The sequence below is a fragment of the Arvicanthis niloticus genome, chromosome 23 (genome assembly GCF_011762505.2).
Source record: "Arvicanthis niloticus isolate mArvNil1 chromosome 23, mArvNil1.pat.X, whole genome shotgun sequence".
NCBI lineage: Eukaryota > Metazoa > Chordata > Mammalia > Rodentia > Muridae > Arvicanthis > Arvicanthis niloticus.
In genome coordinates this window covers 43,729,105-43,753,566 of record NC_133430.1, presented here as the reverse complement: position 1 = coordinate 43,753,566, position 24,462 = coordinate 43,729,105, and the positions used below count along the sequence as shown (strand labels likewise).

The 24,462-nt window shown below is 44.6% G+C and overlaps 1 protein-coding gene and 1 long non-coding RNA gene across 3 annotated transcripts in view; both read right to left on the bottom strand.

The window, feature by feature from the left end:
- Positions 1-24,462, bottom strand: part of Rtn1 (reticulon 1) — a 202,684-nt gene that overhangs the window by 4,521 nt on the left and 173,701 nt on the right. For both annotated transcript variants that reach the window (XM_076922041.1, XM_076922042.1), the window contains 5 exons: positions 10,633-10,840; positions 6,118-6,256; positions 4,207-4,276; positions 3,692-3,738; positions 3,549-3,607 (listed from right to left, as the gene is read on the bottom strand). In XM_076922041.1, the coding sequence (XP_076778156.1) occupies positions 3,549-3,607; positions 3,692-3,738; positions 4,207-4,276; positions 6,118-6,256; positions 10,633-10,840 (523 nt within the window). The remainder of the gene's footprint in view (positions 1-3,548; positions 3,608-3,691; positions 3,739-4,206; positions 4,277-6,117; positions 6,257-10,632; positions 10,841-24,462) is intronic.
- LOC143437125 (uncharacterized) lies at positions 13,602-24,461 on the bottom strand. The gene is made up of 2 exons (XR_013106784.1): positions 15,247-24,461; positions 13,602-13,954 (listed from the first exon to the last, which is right to left on the bottom strand). It is a non-coding gene; the product is annotated as an uncharacterized LOC143437125 (long non-coding RNA).

Sequence of the window (24,462 nt, the reverse complement as noted above, 5' to 3'; positions counted from 1 at the left end):
GTGTGTGTGCGTGTGTGTGTGTGTGTGTGCGTGTGTGTGTGTCTATAAATGGCATTATCCCTTTATTATATGGTTCCATTTTCTACACAAGGATGTAAGAAAACTTGACCAGTGCCCTATGAAATCAGAACAGCTGTGGCCAGAGGAATCCATAGCCTCTCTCCATTTAGTGACAACATTCTGAATGCCTACATTTTACTTGAAACTGGACATTCAATTCTTTTTTCTCATTTGAAAACTAGGACACCTCATGGTTAATTTTGTTATTCAGGGAGCTCCAGTCATGGACTTATTAAATAATGCCCAGAGATGTTAGACATAAAATTGCAGGCTACAAGCCCCTTAGGCTGTAACCCACCTGACTGTACAGGGAGCTGTAACTCACCTGATTGTATAGGTGCCTGTAACCCACCTGACTCTATAGGGGCTGTAACCCACCTAATTGTATAGGGGCTATAATCCACCTGACTCTATAGGGGGCCTGTAACCCACCGGACTCTATAGGGGCCTGTAATCTACCTGACTCTATAGGGGCTTGTAATCTACCTGACTCTATAGGGGCTGTAACCCACTTGACTATAGGGGGCTGTAACCCACCTGACTCTATAAGGAGCTGTATTCTCTTAAGATTTCTAGACCTCTCCTACCTTAAATTTCTTCTATAATACTTATTTAGTCCTTTGTAAAGGCTCTTCTCACTTTTCAAACTGTAAGAAGTGTTATTAGGCATTAGCCCCTGTGGTGGTTTGGATGTGATATTGCCCCCACAGGCTCACATATCTGAATGTTTAGTCTCCACCTGACTGGCCATTTGAGAATGCTATGGAATCTTTCAGAGATGGAGCCTTGTTGAAGAAAGTATGTCACTGGGGTGCAGGCTTGAGGGTCTATAGCCTGGTGGCCCTAGCTTCCTAGTCTGTCTGTCTGTCTGTCTGTCTCTCTCTCTCTCTCTCTCTCTCTCTCTCTCTGTGTGTGTGTGTGTGTGTGTGTGTCTCTCTCTCTCATGGATGAAAATGGGATCAGCCAGCCGCCTGCTGTCTGTGGCTCTCTGACTATCTCCATGCCGTCCCCACTAAGATGGGCTCTACATCTCTGGAACTTGAAGCACTCACCCCCTCCAAGCAGCTTTGTCACAGTGAGCAAAAGGTTCCACGAGAACAACGGAAGCTCCGTTTCTGGAATTATTCTAACATGCAATTAGAATTTCAGAGGGTAAAGCAGCCTAAGCAGTGATATCCTATGACACTTCTCTCAGGCTTTAGTGCTAGGCAACACAGGCTATTGATGAACTCTTGGTTTTTCTTTTCTGACAAGAACTATATAACTTACCCAGTTTCTCTTTTTGCTTTGGCTACCAGGAATGCAGCCAACCTGATTTAATTTTAATTATAGAAGCCCTATTCCCATGGGTGACATGTTATCTTCATAGCTTTGAGTTTCAACTATAATCTAACAATTAGACTATATACAGATGTAAATGCATATTTATTTTGAATTGTGATAGCCTCTGAGTTTACAGGCACGTTTCTAGCCTCTCCCCTCCAGTTCTCTCAGGAGACTGTCTCAAAACGATTTCCACACAATGCAGTCCCAGTGACATCAGCCCACTAGTCAGAAACGCCAAGGGACATTCCATGAGTGATCATCTCCTGGCCTTGGGCTTTCTGTCTGTGTTCTTGCCTCTCATTAAGCTTCAGGACAAGGGACAACTCACTTCCCGAGCATGATCAGCCTTTCTGTGTGCTTAGACATTTCTTCTTGCCTTGCCCTTCTCCCTACCCGCTGCATGGATGCTTATCCCCTCGTCAGGGCCTGGGCCAAATGACGTCCTAAGGGTTTCCCCATCCACTCTCAGAGATGCTGTTTCCTCATTGCTACAACTTTAGAGTTACACACAGCTCTCTTGTAGCGTTTACATTACCTCATGCTTACTCCGTTATGATTTCAGTTATACCAACCGGCTGAAGACACCTGTTGAGTTGGACTCAACCATCTTCATGGCCTTCTGTGTCACCAAAGCAACACAGGTGGTATGTATCCAATTCTCACTCCACCCCATTCCCACCCCCACCAACAAAATTAGTAGATATGATTTTCTCAAGATCATCTAACTGAATATTGTACAATTTCAGCCCAAAACTTCTAGTTCCAGCTGCCAAATTAGCACCACTCAGATTTTCTGGTGCTATAATTTTTAAACATAGCTTCCTAAGAGTTACCTAGGGACTTCACTGAAATTAAATTATAGGTCATCCACCCCCAGAAATTCTAATACTATAAGCTTGCTTTGGATCCCTCGAGTCTCTTGCCTTTGAACTGACTCTTGACTTTAGTGCCAGCACTTTTTGTTCTATGCCATTCTGCCACTTCTTCACATTGAACAATGACTGTTCCATTCTTCATTTATTTATTTTCATTACACTGGCGACACAGGGGCCCCAGGGGGATGTTTTCAGGCATTATGAGATGGACTGAGAATTGCCACATTTCCAAACTGAGCATGGAACCCCAACATAGCTCTGTATGACTTTAAGGGCAAGAGTATAAATGTGGGGGGGGGAGGGGTGGTGCTCAGGGAAAGTCAAACGTTCTGCCCATGGAGAGAGGACAGCAGCTGCAGGCCTGGGCAGGGCAGTCCGGGCAGAAGGACGCAGAAGTAGCGGCTCTTCCTATGGTTTTGTTATTACACAGTGTTGACTGTCTGAAGCACCTAAGTCTGACCATCACCTAGGCTCAGCCACATAATTATCTGATTACTAAATGGAGTTAATGTTGATGGAGTCTGATCCTTTCCTGAAGTGAGTCTGTAGCTGAAGGACAGTCCACCATTTAAGTTAAAAGATCCTAACAATGGAACACACTTGTCATGGTGGGTGGCAGCAAAACGTGAAGGTGAGAGCCATGGAAATCGCTAGGCTAAATGGCCTTGTTAGCGGTGGGCATGGATGCCTGACACTTTCATCTCTAAGAATCTTACAGGCAGTTCCATAAAGCAGACTCTGTTAGAGGCAGAAGGTTAAAAACAGCAGTGGCACAAAGCAAATACAAACTCACACAGGCAAAGCGTATAGCAAAAATATATAGGTAACAGACTATTCACGAGTTCTGAAGCTTTAACGTGACTTTGCTGGTTTAAAATCAGTAGTGTTCGCTGTTCAAAAGGCTGCAGGTGTTTATTACGCGTTTTCATTTCAATGTGACTATTCGTTTAACATTTTCTGATTAGGGTTCTTTTCTTCTCCCCTCCATCTTGTTCTTGAACATGGGCCAGCCCTTGGGGGGAAGTTTAGTATTACTAAACTTGTTAAAACAGGTCCATTATGATCTCTGAAAGAAGCTACTGATGGTTTTATTTAATTGAGGGTTTGAAAGTCATACTTATTTTTTTTGAAAAACTTTAATTGAGACGAGAATGAATGTACGACTCAAAAGAGTAAAATATAACTCAAGCCTATTATTTCTCAACCTCTTCATTACATCTAACCAATCCACTCCCATGCTTGCTTCAGACCGAGGCTCCATCTCATGAACTGCACTATGTAACTTACTTTGCCACGACGGTGTTTATGTGAGTCCTCACAAGTCCCAGATATTGGTCAACCTGTGCCTACAAAGAGGAAGAATCATGAGCACACCCAAAGACCACGAGGGCAAAATTTCACAAGAATGTCTGACCCCACGTCCAACTCACCTGGTGCTTAACGTACACAACAGGTAGAGTAAACATCGAAACCACAGCTGGAGAAACAATAACAAAAAAAAAAAAAACCAAATAAATATACCATTAGAGCTCTGAAAAAGATCAGCAGAAACAAGCTTACAGATACATTTTGCATAGTCATGAGACTGTAGGCATTTTTTTTTTTTTTTTGAAAAATAGCACTACAGATCAGAGATGACAGGGCATAAGAAAACTAATATAATAATGATATATCTGTAGATAATGAGGGTACACTGTGCCCTTTCAAGATGGCAGTTGATCCACCCATAGCTGCCACTGTAGATGTGCATATGCCAGAAGCAAATTTACTGATCTGGTTGGAGAAAACAAAAACACTGAAAAGTCCATTGTTAATTGAACTACATGATCGTCTCCACTTGGGGGGGAATCTCGTGTTTATTCCCAGCAATCTACCAAGAAGCTGGAAGCTGACAGCTGTGGAAGCACCATATCCCAGCAGTCCATGGAACACAGGAAGCCCTTACCCATGAGCAGTAGGGTCAGGCCATTGAAGAGCGCGCCAACATACGTCAGGAGCCACATGAGGACTGCAAACTGAAAGAACGAAAGGTCGTCAGAGAACGCACCACGGTCCCTCCTAGATGGACGCCATGTCTTTCCTAGGTTAGGATCTGAGTTGTTCTTGTTAACATTTCAACTTTTCCCCCTAAAGACCAGCATGAGCCACAACAGGAAATGGATTCCTGGGAAATGGTTTTGACAGGAAGTAAGAGTGTGGTGAGGTGTCTAAAGCTCACCATCCTGGTCCCTTGGTGACGTTGAATCATGCTGTTGTTCAGGGACCCAATGAAATCATAGGCTAAACTAGGCATTTGGCAAGCTGTAACCCTTGGCTCTTTTTATAAGGACCCAGGGTTTAAGAAGGATTTTTTTTTTTTTTTTTTTACATTTTAAAATGGCCAGATTAAATAATAAATGTATTCAATGATCTGTGAGTTTACATTAACTTTAATTTCTAGTGTTCATCAGTAATGTTTTATTGATACGCAGTCATAGGCTTTCACTGATGGACTGTCGTTTGCTGCTTCTGTGCTGTAGTGCCCAAGATACATAGGGTAGAATAATACAGCACGAAGCCACAGATGTGCAGGGGAAGATAATACGGCCCAAAGCTGCAGATACTACTTGAGGTTTGCTGACCTCTGTTCTGGCCCACAATTATTACATTACAAATACAAGCACAGTCAGCAATTGTGATTTTCTGACATGTCTCTAATTCATGACAGCTCCTCTTCCAGGGATGCAGCTTAAGGTCAGGCCCATATCCCTCACTTCTTCCTCCGAATCACCTTAAAAAATTATTAGTCAGCTCCCCTGCATGAAGCACTCCTTAAGGACAGAACACTCACAGTCACCTTTCCTCCTGCCCCCCCTCCCCCCACTCTGCTCATGGGCTTGCTGAGTCCTGTTTCAATGACTTGGATTTTATCAGGAAGTCACAGGGAGGTCCAAGCAGCCTGTTCAAAGAAACCCACTAGGTCAGCATTTCTCAACCTGTGGGTCTTGACCCCCCCAAGACCATTGGGAAACACAGATTTTTACATTGTGATTCATAACAGTAGCAAAATTACAGTTATGAAATAGAAACAAAAATAATGTTATGGTTGGGGGTCACTACAACACGAGAGAAACTATTAAAGGGCCACAGCAGTAGGAAGGTGAGAACCGCTGCATTCGATGGAGTAAGACTAGCTGGAATAAAGTGTGCACGTGTGCGTGTTTTGTGTGTGTGTGTTATGTGTGTGTCTGTGTGTGTGTGTGTGTGTGTGTGTGTCTATGTGTGTGTGTCTGTGTGTGTGTGTCTGTGTGTATGTTATGTGTGTGTCTGTGTATGTATGTGTGTCTGTGTGTGTCTCTGTGTGTGTCTGTGTATGTATGTGTGTCTGTGTGTGTGTGTGTGTGTGTATGTATGTATGTATGAGTGTGTGTGTGTTTGATACTGTGTGCCAGGTATGGGTCTTACATTTAGATCCTTAACTTGGGTAGCTCTGGAGAGCTTGTTAGAATTCTCCAGAGTATACATACACGTTCCTTGAATCCCTAAAAGTGGTTAATTAGGAGAATGGCTGAGATTTTGGTTTAACAATCTTCTCATGTAAAATGTCCAGAACTATCTAACCTAGCTTTGTTCCTGGTTCTTCCAAATACAGCTAGGTGACCCTGGATAAATGTCTAAATGTCTCTTCTCTGAGCCACAGTTTTGTCCTCTGTGAAACAGGCCGACTAGCCTGGATGAGTTTCATGACTCCACGCCACTGGAGACTCTGAGGTTCTAGACTAATTAGCACGTGCTTTGTAGTCTCTGAATTGTAGCTGCCTATTGTAGTCTTCCTTGAGGGAGACGACTGTAAGGCAAAGGGAAGAAGCGATCATACTTTTAAGGAATCCACCAGGTCCTGGACGAGGAAGAGCCTTCGTAGCTCCTTCAGCGTGCTGTTCACGTACAGCTGCAGGCAGTCTGTGTACTTCTGGATCTGCTCCTGGGACAGGGTGATCTCCAGCTCCAGGTAGGCCCTGTCAACAAACCATCCCAAGAGAATGCCATTAGAGGTTTGAACACAGGCTGCTGTACCCCAGGGCTAAGTGAGTGCTTGTCACACTGGGAGGACTATGGCTGGGTCACCTCTAAGGGTTAAGGCTGCTGGCAGTGGGACACCATGCTCACTCGCCTTCTGTACACCCAGAATGCAGAAGTTCTGACTCTCTGGGGGCTTTGTGACTCTGTCCATAAAACACAGTATTAGAGAATGAACTGGAACTCAGAGAAACCAGGAAGGACCAAGAAAGACTGGTGAACAGTCAGTTCCTTTACTGATTATACTACACACAACTTACAAAGGAATGAATGCCTTCTTTAGATACTACAGAGATCTGAAAACCCCGGCTGCCAAACTGTACCTTGACAAACTCTAAGGATTTCTGTTTCAGTTCTGAAACTGACCTCCAGATTTCTCCAGAGAACAGTGGTGACTCCAGTGGCCTGGCCTTTATTGACCACTCATTGGTCCTAGTGAGTGGTGGTTTTAGCAATGAAGGTTTGGTTTTCATTTATTCAAGTGGTTAGACTTAACTCAATACTAAATAAAATATGGAGTATATTTTTAAACTAAATAAAATATAGAATACATTTGTATAATATACATAAGCTTTCCATGCTTGGCCACACTCCTCCACCGAGCTCTGGCTTCCCTTCTTTGTCCTCCCTCTCCTATCTGAAGACAGCTCTGGACTGCTGGCCTAGCCTAGATTTCTCAAAGGCATGGGAAGATCAGACATGGAGAATTAAGCAGCCTTTGCCCTGAGCTGTAAGAAGAGTTATGGACTAAAGGCTGTACTCTTCTTCAACTCTGTGTTGAAATTCTCACCCTTAATGTGCTGACGTTATCAGCCAGGTACTTTGGAAGGTGATTATAAGAGGGTGGGACCCTTTTGAATAAGACTGGTGCCGGTAAGAACTGGTTAATCCTCTTTATTGGAGTCTCAGAGAACTCTTGATGCCTTGTAAGGACCTAACAAAAAGATAGAAGTCTATAATTTAACCACAGGGCACTTTGGTTACAGATTTAGCACAAAAGGGAGAAACGTGGGTTTGTTTTTTTGTTTTTTTGTTTTTTGTTTTTTTTTATCATTTAATCCAATGAGTAACTTATTGGATTAAATGGAAGAAGAAATAAGGTACTTGGTTATAACAACCTGTACAGGCTGGTTTTGTGTGTCAACTTGACATAAGCTGGAGTTATCATAAAGGAGCCTCCCTTGAGGAAATGCCTCTATAAAATCCAGCTGTAAGGCATTTTCTCAATCAGTGATCAAGGGTTGGTGGGCCCATTGTGGGTGGTGCCATCCCTGGGCTGGTAGTCTTGGTTCTATAAAAAAAGCAAGCCAAGCAAGCCAGGGGAAGCAAGCCAGTAAGTAACATCCATCCATGGCCTCTGCATCAGCTCCTGCTTCCTGACTTGCTTGAGTTCCAGTCCTGACTTCCTTTGGTGATGAACAGGGGTGTGGAAGTGTAAGCTGAATAAACCCTTTCCTCCTCAACTTGCTTCTTGGTCACGATATTTTGTGCAGGAATAGAAACCCTGACTTAGACACAACCTAAACTGACTTTGGGAGTTTATATTTAAATATTAAGGGTTTTCTCTCCTTGGAAGAAACACACATACACAAAAAAACACAGACTTGTCTGGATAGTGTGATGTGATTAAAAATAGAGAATGGGGTATTGTCTTTGCTCATACAACTGACTAGACTGCAGGAATTTTAAACTTTACCTTTTCCTGCTAAAGGACAATGAAACAGTCAGGATAAGTGTAGTTTTAGACTATTGTTCCTGTGCCTGGGTGTGAGAAGAAATAAGGCAAATGGGACCCAAGTCCCCCGTGTTTCGTGTTTCAGCCTTGGGGAATGAGAACACCGCAGTTCTAGAGACAATGTGGTAGAGTGTGGAAGAGCCCTGATTGGCTAAGGACCTCGGCCGGGGCAGAGGAAAGGAGTGAAAATGAGGACTTGGGCTGCTGGGGACGAACAAAAGAAACGTATTCCAAGTGCTAGCGTTTTGTTTGCAGGCGCCACTTAATCATAGAGAGAAACTAAATTCAAGGTCCCAGGTCTGAAGGCAGCTGGGGACTTCCCTATAGCCGAGCAGCTTCTGTTGTAAACAGCTGTCTGAGTCCAGACATCTCAGGGACAACTTCTCCATCTTGCTGGCAGGGTCAAACAGGTTCATGTTCTGAGGCCTAGGAGTGAACACACCTACCCCACTTCTCCATGTAGACATTGCTGTTATCTAAACCAAGATGCACATGCTATAAAAATATATAACCATTGCCTGTTATGCCCTAATTAACTACATGCACCGACCCGCTCCTTTGTCCCCTTGTCACTCTGAGCTCTGGACCTAATGTCCAGGAGAATGAATGAAGGACCCTGAAGCCAGGTGCCCTGGATACGGCCCAGTCTCCAGTGGATACTCCCTGGCTTAACTCATAATGTCAAAATACAATTGCATAACTCTGCAGCTCACCCCAGCTCACCCCAGCTCATCCCAGCTCACCCCTCGCTTTGCGTTCGCATCCTTTAAAAATGTTGTACGATCTCCCCTCAGGGATGCAGTTCAGATCCCAAACTGGCTGTCTCCCTGAGCACTCAGAAAATAAAACTTTCATTTGTAAGCTTCTATCTCTGAAGCGAGTTTTCTCAGCTTCCACTCCGAACTCACTACTGGCCCATGCTACTGCCACTGGAATCTGGGCTGTGTATGTGTTGCTAGAAACTAGGGTGAGCCACTTCTGAGCTCTGGGACCTGTGGGTGTGGGGACATGTGAAAGCTACAGCCCAGATGGCTCAGTAACTCAGCATTAGAAAAGTCCCACAAGGGCACCATGAGAGGACATCCTGAAGTACCAGGTGTGTGCATCCTGTCATTGTGTTAGGCACTGAGATCAGGACTAAGACGTCTGACAAGCAGGTCTTATTTTCAGGCTGCCCAGTTGCCCTGAATGGACATCATTTTCTTTGCTGAGGCTCTGCTGCCACTGAGGTTTTAACTCAGCTGGCGGATGAGGCAGAGTAAGGGTTCACACAGAAGTGGCGCTGCTGAACTCTGGAGACTGGCCGGGAGCCATGCTGCAGCATTCTCATCATGGCTCACCCAGGTCTTGGCACTGTCCCTTAAACATACACGAATGTGTGTAGTGGAGCCTATGGACAGGAGGCAGGTGTGTGCGTGCGTGTGCGTGTGTGTGACACTCACACTGAATTCTGTGGGCAACCCCCCTCACCACTGAAGTTGGGATGGAATAGTTTACTACAGTAGAGTTGGTTGGGTGCTGCCGGGTAGGCTAACACTGCTCTCTGGCCTATTTTAAATATCTACACAGTTCATAGATCACCCTAGAAGGTGGGGAGGGGAGACTGGAGAGACAGCGCAGCAGTTAGGAGGGCTTTGTGCTCTTACAGAGCAGTTCAGTTCCCAGATCTCACAGCCACCTGTAACCCCAGCTCCAGGGAGCCAATGCCTCTGGCCTCTTGGGGCACCTGCATGCACATCAATGCATGCACATCTAACACACACACACACAGAGTTAATTAAAATAAAATGTTTTAAAAAGATAAAACTAAAACTTTTCTCCCTTTCAATATCCATTCTAGCCTTATTTTTCCTGCATGCAGATGCATACAAGCCTGTGGTAAGATTATCATCAGTCTTGCAGCACTTAGAACACTGGGGCTTTAAACAAATATCCCAGCACCCTGTCCTCATACTACGGTATTTACTGTGTCATTTTACCTCTTGGAACCTCAGTGTTCCCATCTGTAAACAGGGATCACAGTGTCTGCCCCACCTTCCTTATGGAGGTGGATAGATAAGTAGTTGTTAAAATTCTCTCTTTAAGTGAAAAAAGAAAGGAAAAGGAAAACCCCAAAACATGAGATTGGGAGCAGTGGCTCAGCGGTTAGGAGCACCTGTTGCTCTTTCAAAGGGCCTAGGCTCCATTCCCAGTGCCTACATGGTGGTTACAACCATTTATAACCCTAGTTCTAGAGGATCCAATAGATACGCATGTGGTGCACATATGTGCAGGCAGAACATTTCACACACACAGAATAAAATCAATAAATCTAAAAAATTATTTTAAAAAACATACACATGGACAATGGGTTGTGATTATTTTTGGAAGCCAGTAGGGTTTTGATAAGAATGGCTTTGTTACAGAACCTACCAGCAACCTTAGGAAGTAAAAACAGGAGTTCTGGAAACGTCTAGGAGGTTCCCATCGTTGCAGGGAAACGTGCAGCCCCAGTTTCCCGAGAGCTAGCAATAAGAAGGGGGGCGGGGATACTGGACGTGGGAGAGGCGGGGTGAGGGCTAGTCAGCCTGGGTCACTCACTTGAAAGGGTGACCCTCATCTGTTTTCTGCACAGCTTGTAGAACGGACTTGTAGATGCGGAAGCTGATGGTGGCAGAGAGGGCGGCCAGGGCCAGGTAGGCAACGACGCTCACAACGCTGAACTGGGTCAGGGAGAAGAGCAGCAACAGGAAGCTCCCGAACACAATCCCGGTCTGCTTGATGTCCCGCCAGTACAGAAGGTCGACAGCTGCGGAAGGGAACACAGACACACATAGCACGTGACTCTGACAGGACCCGGGCAAGCTGAGGGCTTTTCTGCTGCTGCCGGGGCTGCAGTCTCCCACCCAGCATTTGGATTTCAATAGGGCCACGAGGAGAGAGATGGCGACACCAGGGACACTGACTGATAACTTCATTTGGATTTGGAGGAGTCCTCAATGCCGAGGATAGTTCGCAGATTCGCAGCCATGGTTCCAGTGTGCAAGCACATCGCTATGATGCATCTCTGTGGTGTTACCTGGAAAGTGGCTGGGAGTATGCGATTCCAGAGGACTCTGAAGAGAGCCGGTTCTTCCCTCTGACCACACCGATTACAAGCATAACTGGATGCTCCGTGGTCAATATTTGGTCTCAACAGAGGCTGCCGGATGCACAGATTAGTTGCCACTGAGAACAGGCAGCAAGGAAGTAGAGTTCGGAAAGGAAGCTGGCGCCTTTGGAAGGAAAGTCGGGGTGACCTCAGCGAATACCACATGCACCTGAACAAAATTAGTTTTCTTCCGAAATCCAGGAGATGCTGACATCCATGGCTGTGCAACGAGGCCTGAAGTTGACATTTGCAGAGCTGGGGCTTGTACCCAGGGCCTCTCACCTGTGAGAGAGCCATTTAACCTAACCACTGAGCTATCTCTTAGACCTCTTTATATTTGTAGTTTATTATTATTATAGAACTGTGCTGCCAGCCCCACTGGGATTAAACTTTTGTATCCTCCTTGTGGTGGTTTGAATGAGAAAGGCCACCACAGGTTCATTTTTTGAACCCTTGGTTCCCAGTTGGAGGATCTGCTTGGGGAGCATTAGGAGGCGTGGCCTTCTTAGAGGAAGTGTGTCACTGGGGCTGGTTTTGAGGTTTCAAAAGCCCACGCCTTTCCCGGTGTCTCCTTCTTTGCCTCCTACTTCTGGATAAAAATGTAAGCTCTCAACTACTGCCCCAGCATCATCCCTGCCGACTGCCATGCTCCCCACGGTGACAGTCGTAGACAGTCATGCCCGGGAGCCATGAGCATCGAGTCTACATGTGAAGCCCATTTATGTTTCATATATAACATGCAGTGGGAAGGTCACTTAGACAGGAAAGCATTTCTGTGCAGGTTACAGAGTTCCATGGTGTGGTATTTGCCATCTGTATCGTATCAGTATCTAGTGTTGTGTACGCTGGAGAAGACTAACCTGTGCAACTCGCCATGGCTGCTGACGATCAGGGGCTAAGGAGGTGAGCTGCGAACACCGCGCACCGCACGGCAAAAAGTAAACCCTCCTCCCGGCAGACCTGTCTCGGGGGCTGCAAGGCAAGAGGCCTCAAGGGCCCCAGCAATGCGACACTGGAAGGAAACCGTCCTCCTTATCAGTTGACTTCCACCATCACGGTGGTCCCACAGCTTCAACACAAAATCGCCAGCAGACAGCTATTTGTCTGAAAAAAGTGTGAGTCCCGTTTCTCTTTTGACGCTCCTCTGATACAAGAAGCAGAGAGAAGAAAAACTCAAAAGCATGTTTGGGGAGGAAACACGGATTTTTATTTTCTTTTTAAAAGTAGTGTCAGGGTCAGAAGTCTTTGCTGTGCTCAGTCACCTGTCACGCTGGTTGATTATTAGAAATTAATTTCTTTAAATCATTGTTTTTGCCTGGAAGTCTATATCATCATTGTTTTCATTTATTGAAATGTCAAACAGTGCACGAAAAGGTTTGCTTTCCTTAACAACGTGGAAGGGAACACAGGCACACACAGCGCTCGCACGACCCACCTAAATAATTTTCCCTTCAGAAGAGTGCCAAAGTTTAGTGTTTTTAGGTGCAGAAGACACCTGGGAAGAAATGTTCTGTGAAATCCTGCAGCCCTAAAAACAGGTGACAGAGGAAGGAGAGGACAAGATCGCTACACGGCCCGGCTCCTCTTGGTAGGCCTGGAGGTAATAAGGCCAAAGAGGCCTTGGTGGAGTCTAAACCTGCCAGGTTGAAGGCCTGAGGGTGTGGGGAGCCTCCACCAGCTCTGTTCACTGAGCTAGTGCCTCACTGAGGGAGAACCAAACACCAGGCTTTGAGCTGGGAGACAGGGCCATAATAATACCTGAGGTATGAAAATGGAGATTTTACAGTTACAAAAAGAGTGAATGGAATCTCTTTAAGAGCAGCACAGTAACATGGGCAGGCACACGGTGATACAGACACCTTGTAAGGAAGCCTGAGTCTTCCTGGAGGACTGGGAGAGAGCTGGGGATGGCGGTTCACACCTGAGGCTAGGGAAGGAATATGGGAAGCTCTTCCAGTAGCTTTCAGACTGGAAAGAGGATTTGCTACTTCAGCTTGAATCCTCACTGAACCAGTCGCTAAACACCTGTCAATATAGGTTCCCCCTAGAAAAGCCTTCTACATATCTGGCTAGCTGTTCAAAAGAGCTGAGAGCGGCTGGCACCCAGTCTGGGGCAGTTTTGGAGGAACCTGTAGGTAGAGAGGTTAACTGAGTCCACGTGTTTGGTGACCAGCCAGCTGCTCTGCCCATCAATTTAAGGTCACAAGAAGCTTCTATTTAGGTGATCAACAGAAGCCTTGTGGAGGATGAGCTGTGGGCTGGGAGCACTTCCTGTCAGTATTACCCATGTAGATTTTCACAGCGCCTTCATGTTTTATTTCATTTGAGCCTTAAACCCCATTACACAGGTAGCACACTGAAGAAGCTAAAAATTAAACGTGTTTTTCTCACTATGTAATAAAGCAGAACCACTTAATGGTTAAATTTTATACTTTCTCTCAGACAAAATAGTTTATTTCTATTAAATCCTCCCTCAATTCATGCAAAATTTATTTTGGACCACATGATTGTATTTTAAACTGATTTGTCACAAGTCGCTGTTTAAATGGGTTGCTTTTCTTTTAGTAAAATTAAGTCCGTATCACATTTCTTGATCACTGGTTTTCTAACAAGCACAAGAATCAAGCGATTGCAAAATGTTCTTTCTGTATTTTTAAGGATGTGAAGGTCTGGCTGAGATGACTGGACAGTCATCTGAATAAACTCCAACACAAGGTCAGTCTATCAGGATTGCAGGAGGAGCTATGAGTCGAGTCTGAGGTTGTGGTAGTCCTGGAGTAGATGAAGAAAGACATGGGAGTGCTTGGTAAACTTGGGGCACAGTTTGTTGTGTGTTGGGGCACATGCTTGGTCATAGGGTGGATAAAGGGAACATTACACAGGATTAGTTAACGAGAGTGGTGACTCTCTGCAGGAGAGGGGAGGAGTTACAGATGAGAGCAACATTTTACAACCCAGTGAGAGAGAGGTTAGCATCACTGAAAAAAAGAGGAATATTAAGGTAATGTTTGTTTTTAAGCCTCTGGATTCTGACTTGAGACTTGGGCATACAGGGAAGTATGACAACCATACTCAAAGCTAATTTTTTAAAAGCTTGAAAGTTAAATGCTCTTTTAAGGTTCTGTCACAGTGGCCTCAGGTTAAAATGGCATTTGATGTCATGTATGCAGTTATTCAGGTGCCTATGCACAGCCAGCAGTTGGAAACTTGATGAGCTGGCAGAACTGAAGCTGGATCAACAGAATCGACTATTGACATGTGAGTGCATCCAGGATAGAACAAAACAGTTGACAGCCTGGACGTGTGGAAATCTCTGAGAAGTAGGCTAAGAAACCCAATGGGATGAAGTAATATGGCAGAAGTGGGGCTACAGAGAGCGTCCTGGGGGCTGGAAGAGGTAGACACAGCAGTATAGATTTCAGTACCTGCAAAGACAGACGCTTCTGGGAAAGAGTGCAGATCTATGAAGGGGAGTGAGGACTGGGGAGAGCCTCTGGGTCTGGAGACTAGAGGGCCATGCAGTACTGGGGGGGGGTGTGCTGGAAGTGTTGGGGTGGAGTAATAAGGGCCTAGGAAAATGGAAATCCAGAAAAACGGAGAGCATGGCCATCCGTGCAGTGGTAGCCATGCACGCTGCTCCACCTTCTGGAAGAGAAAAGGCTGGGGTTGTGGAGAAAAACAGACGGGTGAAGATTTCTAAAACGAGAGGACAGGTGGCTGAGCAAGGACTCGGGGAAGAGGGGGTGAATCAGCCATCAATAAAAGAAGAACGGGATGGGAGACTTTCAGAAAAGAAGCCATATCTACATGTGGCTGACATGATTTATCTGTTGGATGGTCCCGCTAATACAACAAGGGTTCCAAACGGGATGAATAAAAGGATCGACAAAGGGTAGAGAGGCTTTGACTAAAAGCAAAGACTCCTGTAGGTGCGGGCAGCAGGGTTCCTTTTGGGGTGCTCTGTTCAGTAGCTGCAGGGCTGACCTGGGGCTGTCAACTGTCTGTCACACAGCATACAGTGAGGAGACTGAAATTTGAGGGGTCAGAACTGAACATGGCAGTACCTGGAACTTGGGCTCACAGCTGGAGACAGATGGACTGGGAGAGTAGCAATGGCCACGTATGGCCAGTATGCAGGCCAACGGTTCCGTGTTCCAAGGATGGCGTGGGACGGGTGGGAGGCGATGAAGCTGTGCTCTCAGAAGAGACTGTCTGTGCTCTTCGTTCCAGATGCCAACTTTGCAGATTCGAATTGTGATGGGAATGATGTGAATTGCTTAGCAAGCTTTATAGTACCTGCTATGGTTTTAATATAGCTTGTTCTGCCCTGAAATTCGCTTTAGAACTGAATCCCCGTTGTGAAGTTTAAGAGGGTGAAAAACTTGAGCCAACTAAGGGATTTAGAAGTGGAGGCATAGAGAAGGGATTAGGATTAAATTAAATTAATCCTGGGGGGGGGGAGCCTGTGTGACTGGCACTGGTGACTTTCCGAGACCAGAGAGACCAGGACACACATGCATCAGTGTGCTCCCTGTCTCTCGTCACCTGATGCCCTGTAGCACCTCAAGGCTCTGCCAGCAAGAAGGCCATTGCTAGGCCGGGAGCTTGACCAATTGTGGACCTGCTGAATTGCGTGCCCACACAACCTTTTCTTTATAAGTTACCAAGACCATGCTACCATGTCATAAACAACAAAATGGAATATGCCCACAGTGGGTCCATGCTCATAGTGGGTCCACATTAGTCAGCCCTCGATTAAAGTTTCCCTAGCAATCCTACAACTGCAGTGACCTCAAGTGCCTTGGATACAGCAAAGCGGAGGTAGCTTCCCTCTTTTAATATTCTCGTGCAGAAAATCGATGGGGAAGTTAAACAGTGGAGCACACATTCACTGAGCGCACTCACAAGGACAGGTACATGGCTGCATCACTTTGACAATTCTAATAATTAAGGCTACTTTGCTGAAAACCAGGAGGCAACACACCGGATTTGAAAGGATGGTTCAGTGGGTTCTATAGTCAGTTTGATAACTAGGCTTGGTGATCACATCTTATGTCTCATACCACAGGTTTGAGTACACAGCTGCTGGGGACTAAGAAACAAGGCTGACAAAGATGAAACCAGAGATCTGAAGAATCTCAGTATCAAACATCAAACCAATGTGCCAATACCTTCCAGAATTTCACAAAAACAAAACAAAACCAGAAAAGACAATGAGAGCAGGGTTCTATGTTTAGAATTATGGGAAATCAAACTCTATGTCAATTTTCTTGAGAGGAAGCACTTTACTGTGATCTAAATGCTTTCGGTTTGGAAATCTTCTAGATGCATACAGTTGCATGACCCCAATAGTGGCTGTGGTATTCAGAAAGTTTATTAAAAATGTATAAGCAAAGAAGACAGTAGCGCAACTATCCATATTTTATTTATAAAGCAGAATGTGGAATAAGTAACTATAAAATGGCAATAAATTAAACAATTGCCTGGACCATCGATCCATTTCTCTCTCTCTCTCTTTTTCTGTAGCCAAGAAACATAGTGTTTCAAACTCACTATGTAGGCGAGGCTGGTCTTGGATACCTGCTCCTTCCACTTCTGCCTCCCAGTGCACACACTCTCAGGCCCAGCTACCACCCTAGTCCAGAAAAGATCATACAAGTTAATGCTATTTTTAATAGGACCAAATAGGAAAATGTTCAAAGAAATTGTTGTAGAAATATCATTATTCCAAACAGAGAATCACTAACAAATAATCTGATATTAATGGTTACCTCAGGAGAACTGACAGAAGGCTCTACAAGGTCAGGTTCTCTCCAAGCCAGTGTCCAAAGAAATGATGGGAAAGCCAGTTTCTGACTGATGTTCACAAGGCCAGCAACATACCACTGAGTGTTGGCACAAAGACAGTAAAGTAACTTGCCCCCGTTAACCCCCATTGCACACTCACAGGAGAATCATACTAGAGGCGTGGCTGAGCACTTCACACTCAAACTCAGACCTTCAAAGGTGACACCTTTTAGTGGAATAAACTGCGAATTTCACTTACTAAGACAGAGTCTCCCACACAGTGGGACTTCAAAGTGCTAGTCCAGGAGCCCAAAGCCCAGCTGGGAAGCTGGGGGCAGAATTCCTGATGCCCTTTTCCAGGCCCTTTCTTTATACCACTGAGCCAAGCTAGCTGTCAAGAAAAAATGCCAACACTATTTCTAGATGTTTCAGTGACCCCGTGGATGATCTGGAGGGGGAGGTGCAGGAAACTCAGCATTTCCTACACAGTAAAAGGCTCAGCATCTAATCCTCTAGATGAGCTTTGGGGGAACCGAGGGAAATAAAGGCGTTCGTTGTCAAAACCACGAGCAAGACAAGTAGAGTACGATTCCCACTTGCTGCTTCTTGGCTTGGGTGGGAGGGAAATGCTAGATGCTTAGGCAAGCCTTACCACTTCCCTAAGCTGGAAGTGATACTGACTCTTGTCTTCAAGCTGGAATCAGTACCATTCCTGTTTTCTCTCCTTCCTGTGAGGAGAGCTTGGTCCTGGACAGAAAGTGAGGCCCTGTGGGATGCACACATTAAAACGAGTCATGCAGCGTTGCTTCCTTCTGTATCAAGTCAAGGCCTCACTGGCAAGAGTGTCTCCACAAACTGGGATGCAGGAGGCAAAGCCTGCGTGAGGGAAGCATCGCGGCTGAGGCGGTAGGAAGATGCTCCACGACAGTGTTGAGCGTCTTTTAGCTGTTTGACTAGATCAAAGTGTAAAACTTCGTTCATCTGGTATTTTGCTCATCAACCATAGTTGGCCACAAGATCTTAAGTCTGGTCCATGGTGTCTTAAAGTTCACTGTGGCTGTGGAATTGAAAAACGCCATGGAGGCAGACAGATGTTTCTGCTCTGATTTCTAAAGTATTTGCTTGATTTATTTTGACCAAAAAAGTGCAACAGCAAAACTATTCCTTGGACTAAAAACAAAAAGTATAAAGAGGAATTATTTCTCATCATATTTGGTCCCCATTGTTAAATTACTGTCCTCTCGCAAATGTCATATTTTATCTATCTTCTTCAGGAGCCCATTCAGAGTGGTAAACCTCGAATCTGGTGATAGCTAACACTTGACTGTTTTTTAGCTGATAACTAGTCAGATAATATTTTTATTATTTTCTTTATTTTGAGTTTTTGTTGTTGTTGTTGGCCTAGAACTCACTCTGGAGCATCGGTGCCCTCAAAGTCATGGAATTTCTCCTACCTCAGTTCTGAGTGCTAGGATTCTAGGTGTGCGTCACCATGTTGGGCCTAGAATATGTGTTTTAGAGAATCATTAACATCAAGTTTTCAGCCTTGATTTGTGAGTTTAATTAGAAGGAAGCTATGCTTTCTCAAGTGGCTGCTGTAGTTTCAAAGGAGCTGGAAGAAGACTGCTCTGAAAGCCCTGGTGGGCAGGAGAGGTTGGGAGAGGGGGCATTGTGGTGTGCGCGTGCGCGCGTGCGTGCGTGCGTGCATATATGTGTGTGTGTGTGTGTGTGTGTGTGTGTGTGTGTGTGTAAGAGAGAGAGAGGGGTGGGCAGGGATTCTCTTTCTCAGGGGGACGATATCCTGAAAAGCATACATTCAAGGTCTCAGTATTTTTTTTTCCTTGCTGGGTTCTGTGGATTTTAAAACTTAATAATACTATAAACAAATTTAAAACATTACTTCACATTTGTGTTCCAAAGAAAGACCTTCTAAAGTAAAGAAAGAAGGCCAGATACCTTCACCTTCACCCACAGCCTCTACTATGTACACTCCTCATGCCTCAAGCATAAAACAGGGCTGCCATTTTTTTTTTTTTTTGGTATTTTGAGACACGGTTTCTCTGTGTGTAGCCCTGGCTGTCCTGGAACTCACTCTGTAGACCAGGCTGGCCTCGAACTCAGAGATCCACCTGCCTCTGCCTCCCAAGTGCTGGGACTAAAGGCGTGGGCCACCACTGCCCGGCTCAGGGCTGCGATTTTTAATTAAGTAATAACTCATGAAAATCTGAGAAACAGAACAGACATGAAGACATAGATATAGATCAGCATTTTGTCAAACAATCGTATCTATTTAAAACTTTTTTAGTTTTAAAATAGGTATTGTAGAAAGTCCATCTATGAAGCTTAAACTGAAACATAATTTAAAGGATTCTAACTTGTTAATATTTATCATAGTGTTATTCATAATTTTAGCAATAGTTTTTGCTGTAAAGAGACATATGAAGTTCCTAATTCTTTCAGTCCCATGTCAGTTTCTTACATCAAATCATTCTTGACTTGGGCATGGTAACACATACCTTTGATCCCAGCACCCAGAAAGCATTTGGATCTATGTGAGTTGGAGGCCATCTTGGTCTGAAAAGCAAGTTCCAGGACAGCCAGGGCTACACAGAGAAACCCTATCTCGAAAAAAATTCTTTTTGAGATATCCATATTTCATTTTGTAAAGCCCCCTCTTCCCTGCATGCCTAGCCTTTAGCTTCATTTTAATGCAAGTATTTGCAGAGGCAGATAGAGATATATGAGACAATACACAGCAAGTATTCACACTAATTAACTCTGGGTGGTAGGAATTGGGGTGATTTGTGGCTTTTATTGACATCTTTTTGGCAAAAAAAATGCATAGTGTACATGCACCTCTGTCAGGGAAGCAAAAACAAATAAATCCATTTCTGTCTCAAACTCTGTCCTTACAAAGTTCCTCTTGACAATGATGGAGATGCTGTAAAATAGAAAACACCCTGTTTTCAGCGGATCCCACTGCCTGGACAATACAGAGTTGAAATACTGTCTGTGGACCTAGAGTTTTCCTTCACTAAGGAAAGCTCCAGTGCCCCAACTGGACAGGTGCCCAAGGGGTCCCATTAGAATCTGCACCAGGGAGGAGTTTGCTGTACAATGCTATGCTGTAATATCTGGCATATTCTAATAATGAGTCCAAATAAAAAGCTGTCTTTAGTAAGAGGTAAGTCTGGTCTATATGTAAATGCAAAACTGTCTCCTGTTTATATGTGTGCACAGGTGTGGGTGCATACATGTGCACATGTGGGCGTGCAAGTGTGTACTGGTGTGGAGGCTGGGGAGCAGCCTCTGGTCTTGCTCCTTGGGAGCTAGCCATCTCATTTTTTGAGACAAGGACTTTCACTGAGCAGATTAGTCCGACTGGCCAGTAATCTCTAGGGACCTGAGTGTCTCCACCTCCCCAACGCTAGGGTTACAAGCCGACACTGCGCTTTTTAAGATAAACTCTAGAGCTCCTTCTTGCTAATCTCATGCTTGCACAGCAAGTACCTTACCAAATGAGTTATTTCTCCACCCTTCAGATGCAATTTCCAAAATAAATAAATAAATAAATAAATAAATAAATAAAGATAACTCTTTCTTTTTGTTTCTGTGGCTAAAATATGTGTGTCTGTCAGTATACTGGGATGCTTGGGTCTTTAATAAATGTTTCCGCTAGTAACGTTTAGATCAGGCAATCCTAAAGCATTATCCATAGAGCACTGCAGGCCACCACAGAGTATTTAAAAATATTTCATTTTGAAAGAATAACTAAATACGTTAAAGGTTGCTTGCTGGTAGAGCCATCACACGACAAAGGAGTTGAGCCTTAGCACCAAAGCGCATTAACAGATTGCCAAAACGCCGTGTTCCTATAGGGGCTTCCCATTGCATTTGTTGAACGTGGTGAGATCTAAAAAGGGGAGGTGGGCAAGGGTCTTCAGAGGGCAGGCAGATTCCTATGGGTGGGTGTTGCTCATTATTCTCTGTCTCCCTGGCACAGAAGCATTTGGATTTAAGTTGTGTGGTTAAATACCAATATAAGGCAAATTGCTTATCTTCTCAGTCTTATGCCCTGAATCCCCTGCCCAATACAGTGAGAGGAATGCCACAGAGGCTTGGGACTGAGTAGCACAGCCACTGACAAGTTGCTAATATTGACAGGAATTTAGGACAGTCAGTCTGATGGTGAGGATGGGGACAATAATATAATTGGGGCATGGGCCTCGAATGACTGCTGATGTCACTCTTTGAAGAAGGGCCTATGTGAACATATCTCAGAGAGGTGGATGGGAGCTCACCTTCTGTCACTTAGCATTTGTGAGTGTGGTGAAGAGCCTGGGTGCCAGCCTGAGGAAATCCCCCGTTTACTATTGAATTTACCGATTCCCACAGGCTCCCGGGCAAGTCTTATCTAACTTCTTCGAGTTCCCCACTATCCAAGAGTCAACTTGAAAATTTGAAAGAGGATACTTGGCAAAATGAAAACTTGTGACTATCAGGGCCATTCACCATTATACAGACAACTCGTCTTTAGAGAAATCGTGGAGGAAAGCACCGACTACCTCAGAGGCAGATGGCAGAGCAGTGGGAAGCAGAGCTCGCTCGGGCTGTCACCAGCTGTGCACCTGACAGAAGCCTCATCTGTCACCCCCAAGATGAAAATGTGAAAGCCAACTGTCACACCCAGGGTTCGAGATGATCGGACCAAATCAATTAACAGCCTCATAAATTGCTGTAAACTGTAAGATTAGCTCCGTTAGGAAATTGAACCTAAATCATGTAAATTTTAGAGTTTGTGTTTGTTTTATATTTATTTTGTTTTGTGTTTTGAGAAAAGGTCTCACAGGCTAGCCTTGACCTCACTGTGTGAGCATAGCTTCCTTGAACCTACCTCTCTATATCCTAATGCAGGGATGCAGGCATGTATGGCAATGTCTGGCTTAGCCTCTTTCTGTGACCACTGTTGGTTTTGTTTTTGTTGTTTGTTTGTGACTCGGTGTTGCTCTACAGTCCAGGGCGAGCTTTCTACTATTTTCATGTGTCTATCTCTTCCCTACTGATATTATAGGTATGGGCTGCCATCTTTCACTGTAATCATATATGTAATACACATAGATACACACACTCACACGTACACACACACACACCCCAAACCCATGCACTCTAGTTTTAGTGAAATAATTCAGTGATGTAATTTGTAGATAACAATTGTAATTATGCAGAGGAAGCCTAAGTTCATGCGTTTCCTATCTAGGCAAACTTCAGCTCTTCCAGAGGGCATTCTCAGCGGTATGTGTTGGCTTCTAACCATACTGGCAGCCGCTCTCAGGTCACACCCATGCCATCTGTATACTGAGTTCTGCTGGCCTAAGCCTGGGCACACTAAGAATTCCTATACACCAGTGGCTTCAACCCCACATACGCATTAAACTCATGGAGATCACAATGCTCGGCTCCGGGGTGGGGCCAGCATCCTTTGTGTTTCCTGAAGCATTCTAAGTGATTCTCAAGTGCAGCTGGGATTACAACAATTTGCTTTAAACATGGGGAACTGGAGTGGAGATGTGTTCAGAATGACTGTAGGTTCAGTCTATGATGGCAGTTCCCACAGGGCGGGAGGACAACAAAGGAGTAATTCATTCTCACCACCATGGCTATTTGGTGTCACTGAACTCTGTCTAGCAATCAGTCAATTTTCAAGTTAATGGCTTTGTTCTATTTGAGGAAAGGAAATCAATGAACCTAATGACAATCAAAGGTCATTGGGAATAAAGACTCTCTGGTAATTCTGAACTCATCTCCACAGGTAGCTGCATGGTTGGAAAGAGTCACAATTGCCTTCAGAGGGCAAATGATGGTATTTTATGCCGATTCTTGATTATTAAAAAAAATCCATTTCAAAATTTAAAGTAAGCCAATGCTAAACCCTTAGCGCTGTTGATGCTACAACATCTGTACAAATAAAACTCACAACCTGACATTCTTCAATATCTACGTCTGTTAAAAACAGAAGACACTCAGAATCAAACCCTAACCACCAGTCTTCACATCCATCTACACTTGGTGTCCTATGAAGACAGGGTTGTAGAGCATGCGTCCAGCTGTTGGATCTAAGCACATGCACCCAGAAGGAAACGATACGAAGCACCGCCACCTTCGTCTGTGCAATGTGTGCAACGTGTAGCTGTCATCGTTTTCTGAAATTACACCCTTTGACTGCGTATTTCTTATTTATTGACGTTTAAATTTATGGCCCACCTATTTACTTTTGACAGTCATATTTCTAATAAGCCCACATGATTTAAAGTAGACTACTGTATTTTATGCCCCTGACATCCAGTTCACCAAACAAGAGCCAAAGCAAGGATGCTTTTAACTCTGAGATTTGTGTTTTTATCTTTTCTTAAGAAAAATTAAAATAAAAGTCCTTCATAATCATTAAAGATGAAAGGAACATTTTTTTCCAACTAGAAGAAGAAGACTAGGAGAGAAACTAAGACAAAAAGATAAAAAGAAGCACCACTTAGAGCTCTTGGTCCCCAAGCATGCTGCAAACCCTGCAGGTTCCATCAATGTGCCTTCTTCAGAACCGTATTTGTTAAAATATCAAGACATTGGATTTGCTCAACCCCCTACTTTACCTCATACAGTTCATTCTTGCAAATTCTCCCTTCTTCCTTCTCACTCAAGGTGAGCAAGGTGAGGGAAAATCTTAATGTAACAAAGGAGAGAAGGATGTGTGAGATATGAGGCAGAATAAAAATGGCTGAAAAGCAAGCGAGGCTGGAGGGCGGCCACACCCAGTGCTAATATGGACCGTTTCTAAACAGATCTGTTAGACCAGAGGGCAGCCGCCACTGCTTTGTTAATTCCCTCCATTTATTTCACTGAAAGCCATTGTTAATAAATAAATGGTATAGGTTATTCCAATGACAGTCACAAACACAAGAATATTTCAAAGTGAACCACCCTAATAAGTGGCTACGCCATCATAGTCTCAGGATTTAGAGAGCGGGTCTGCGTTTCCAGTTTCCTTTGTGTGATCACAAATAACAAGCCTGAAATGGGTGTGTCCCTCTCTCCTAAGGATGCCCTCTCAGTTAATGGCTCTGATCTCAACCTTTGGGCAGAAATAAATGCACTGGGATGCAGAAAAAATAAGGAAGCACTCCAGCTCCGCGGCTAAGAGATTAAACAAGTCCTGAATGATCAGGCCAGAAAAGCTCCCGGAGGAGGCAAATGATGCATTATTTACAATACCACAATACACAAGAAAACAAAGGGGTGAACTGGGAGGGGATAAAGGCAGGGCGGGGGAGGGGGAAGGGGGCAAATAGCATCCATGTCGATTTTGCAAGAACAGGTTTACTCCCCCCCGCAGAAAGCTCCTGGGTGTAAAGCATGCATAGGTCCCACAGGTGAAATGATGCACAATGGCCGTGTCCAGATCGCGGTTCCGCGTGCGCCGCAGGCATGCACTACCGAAATAA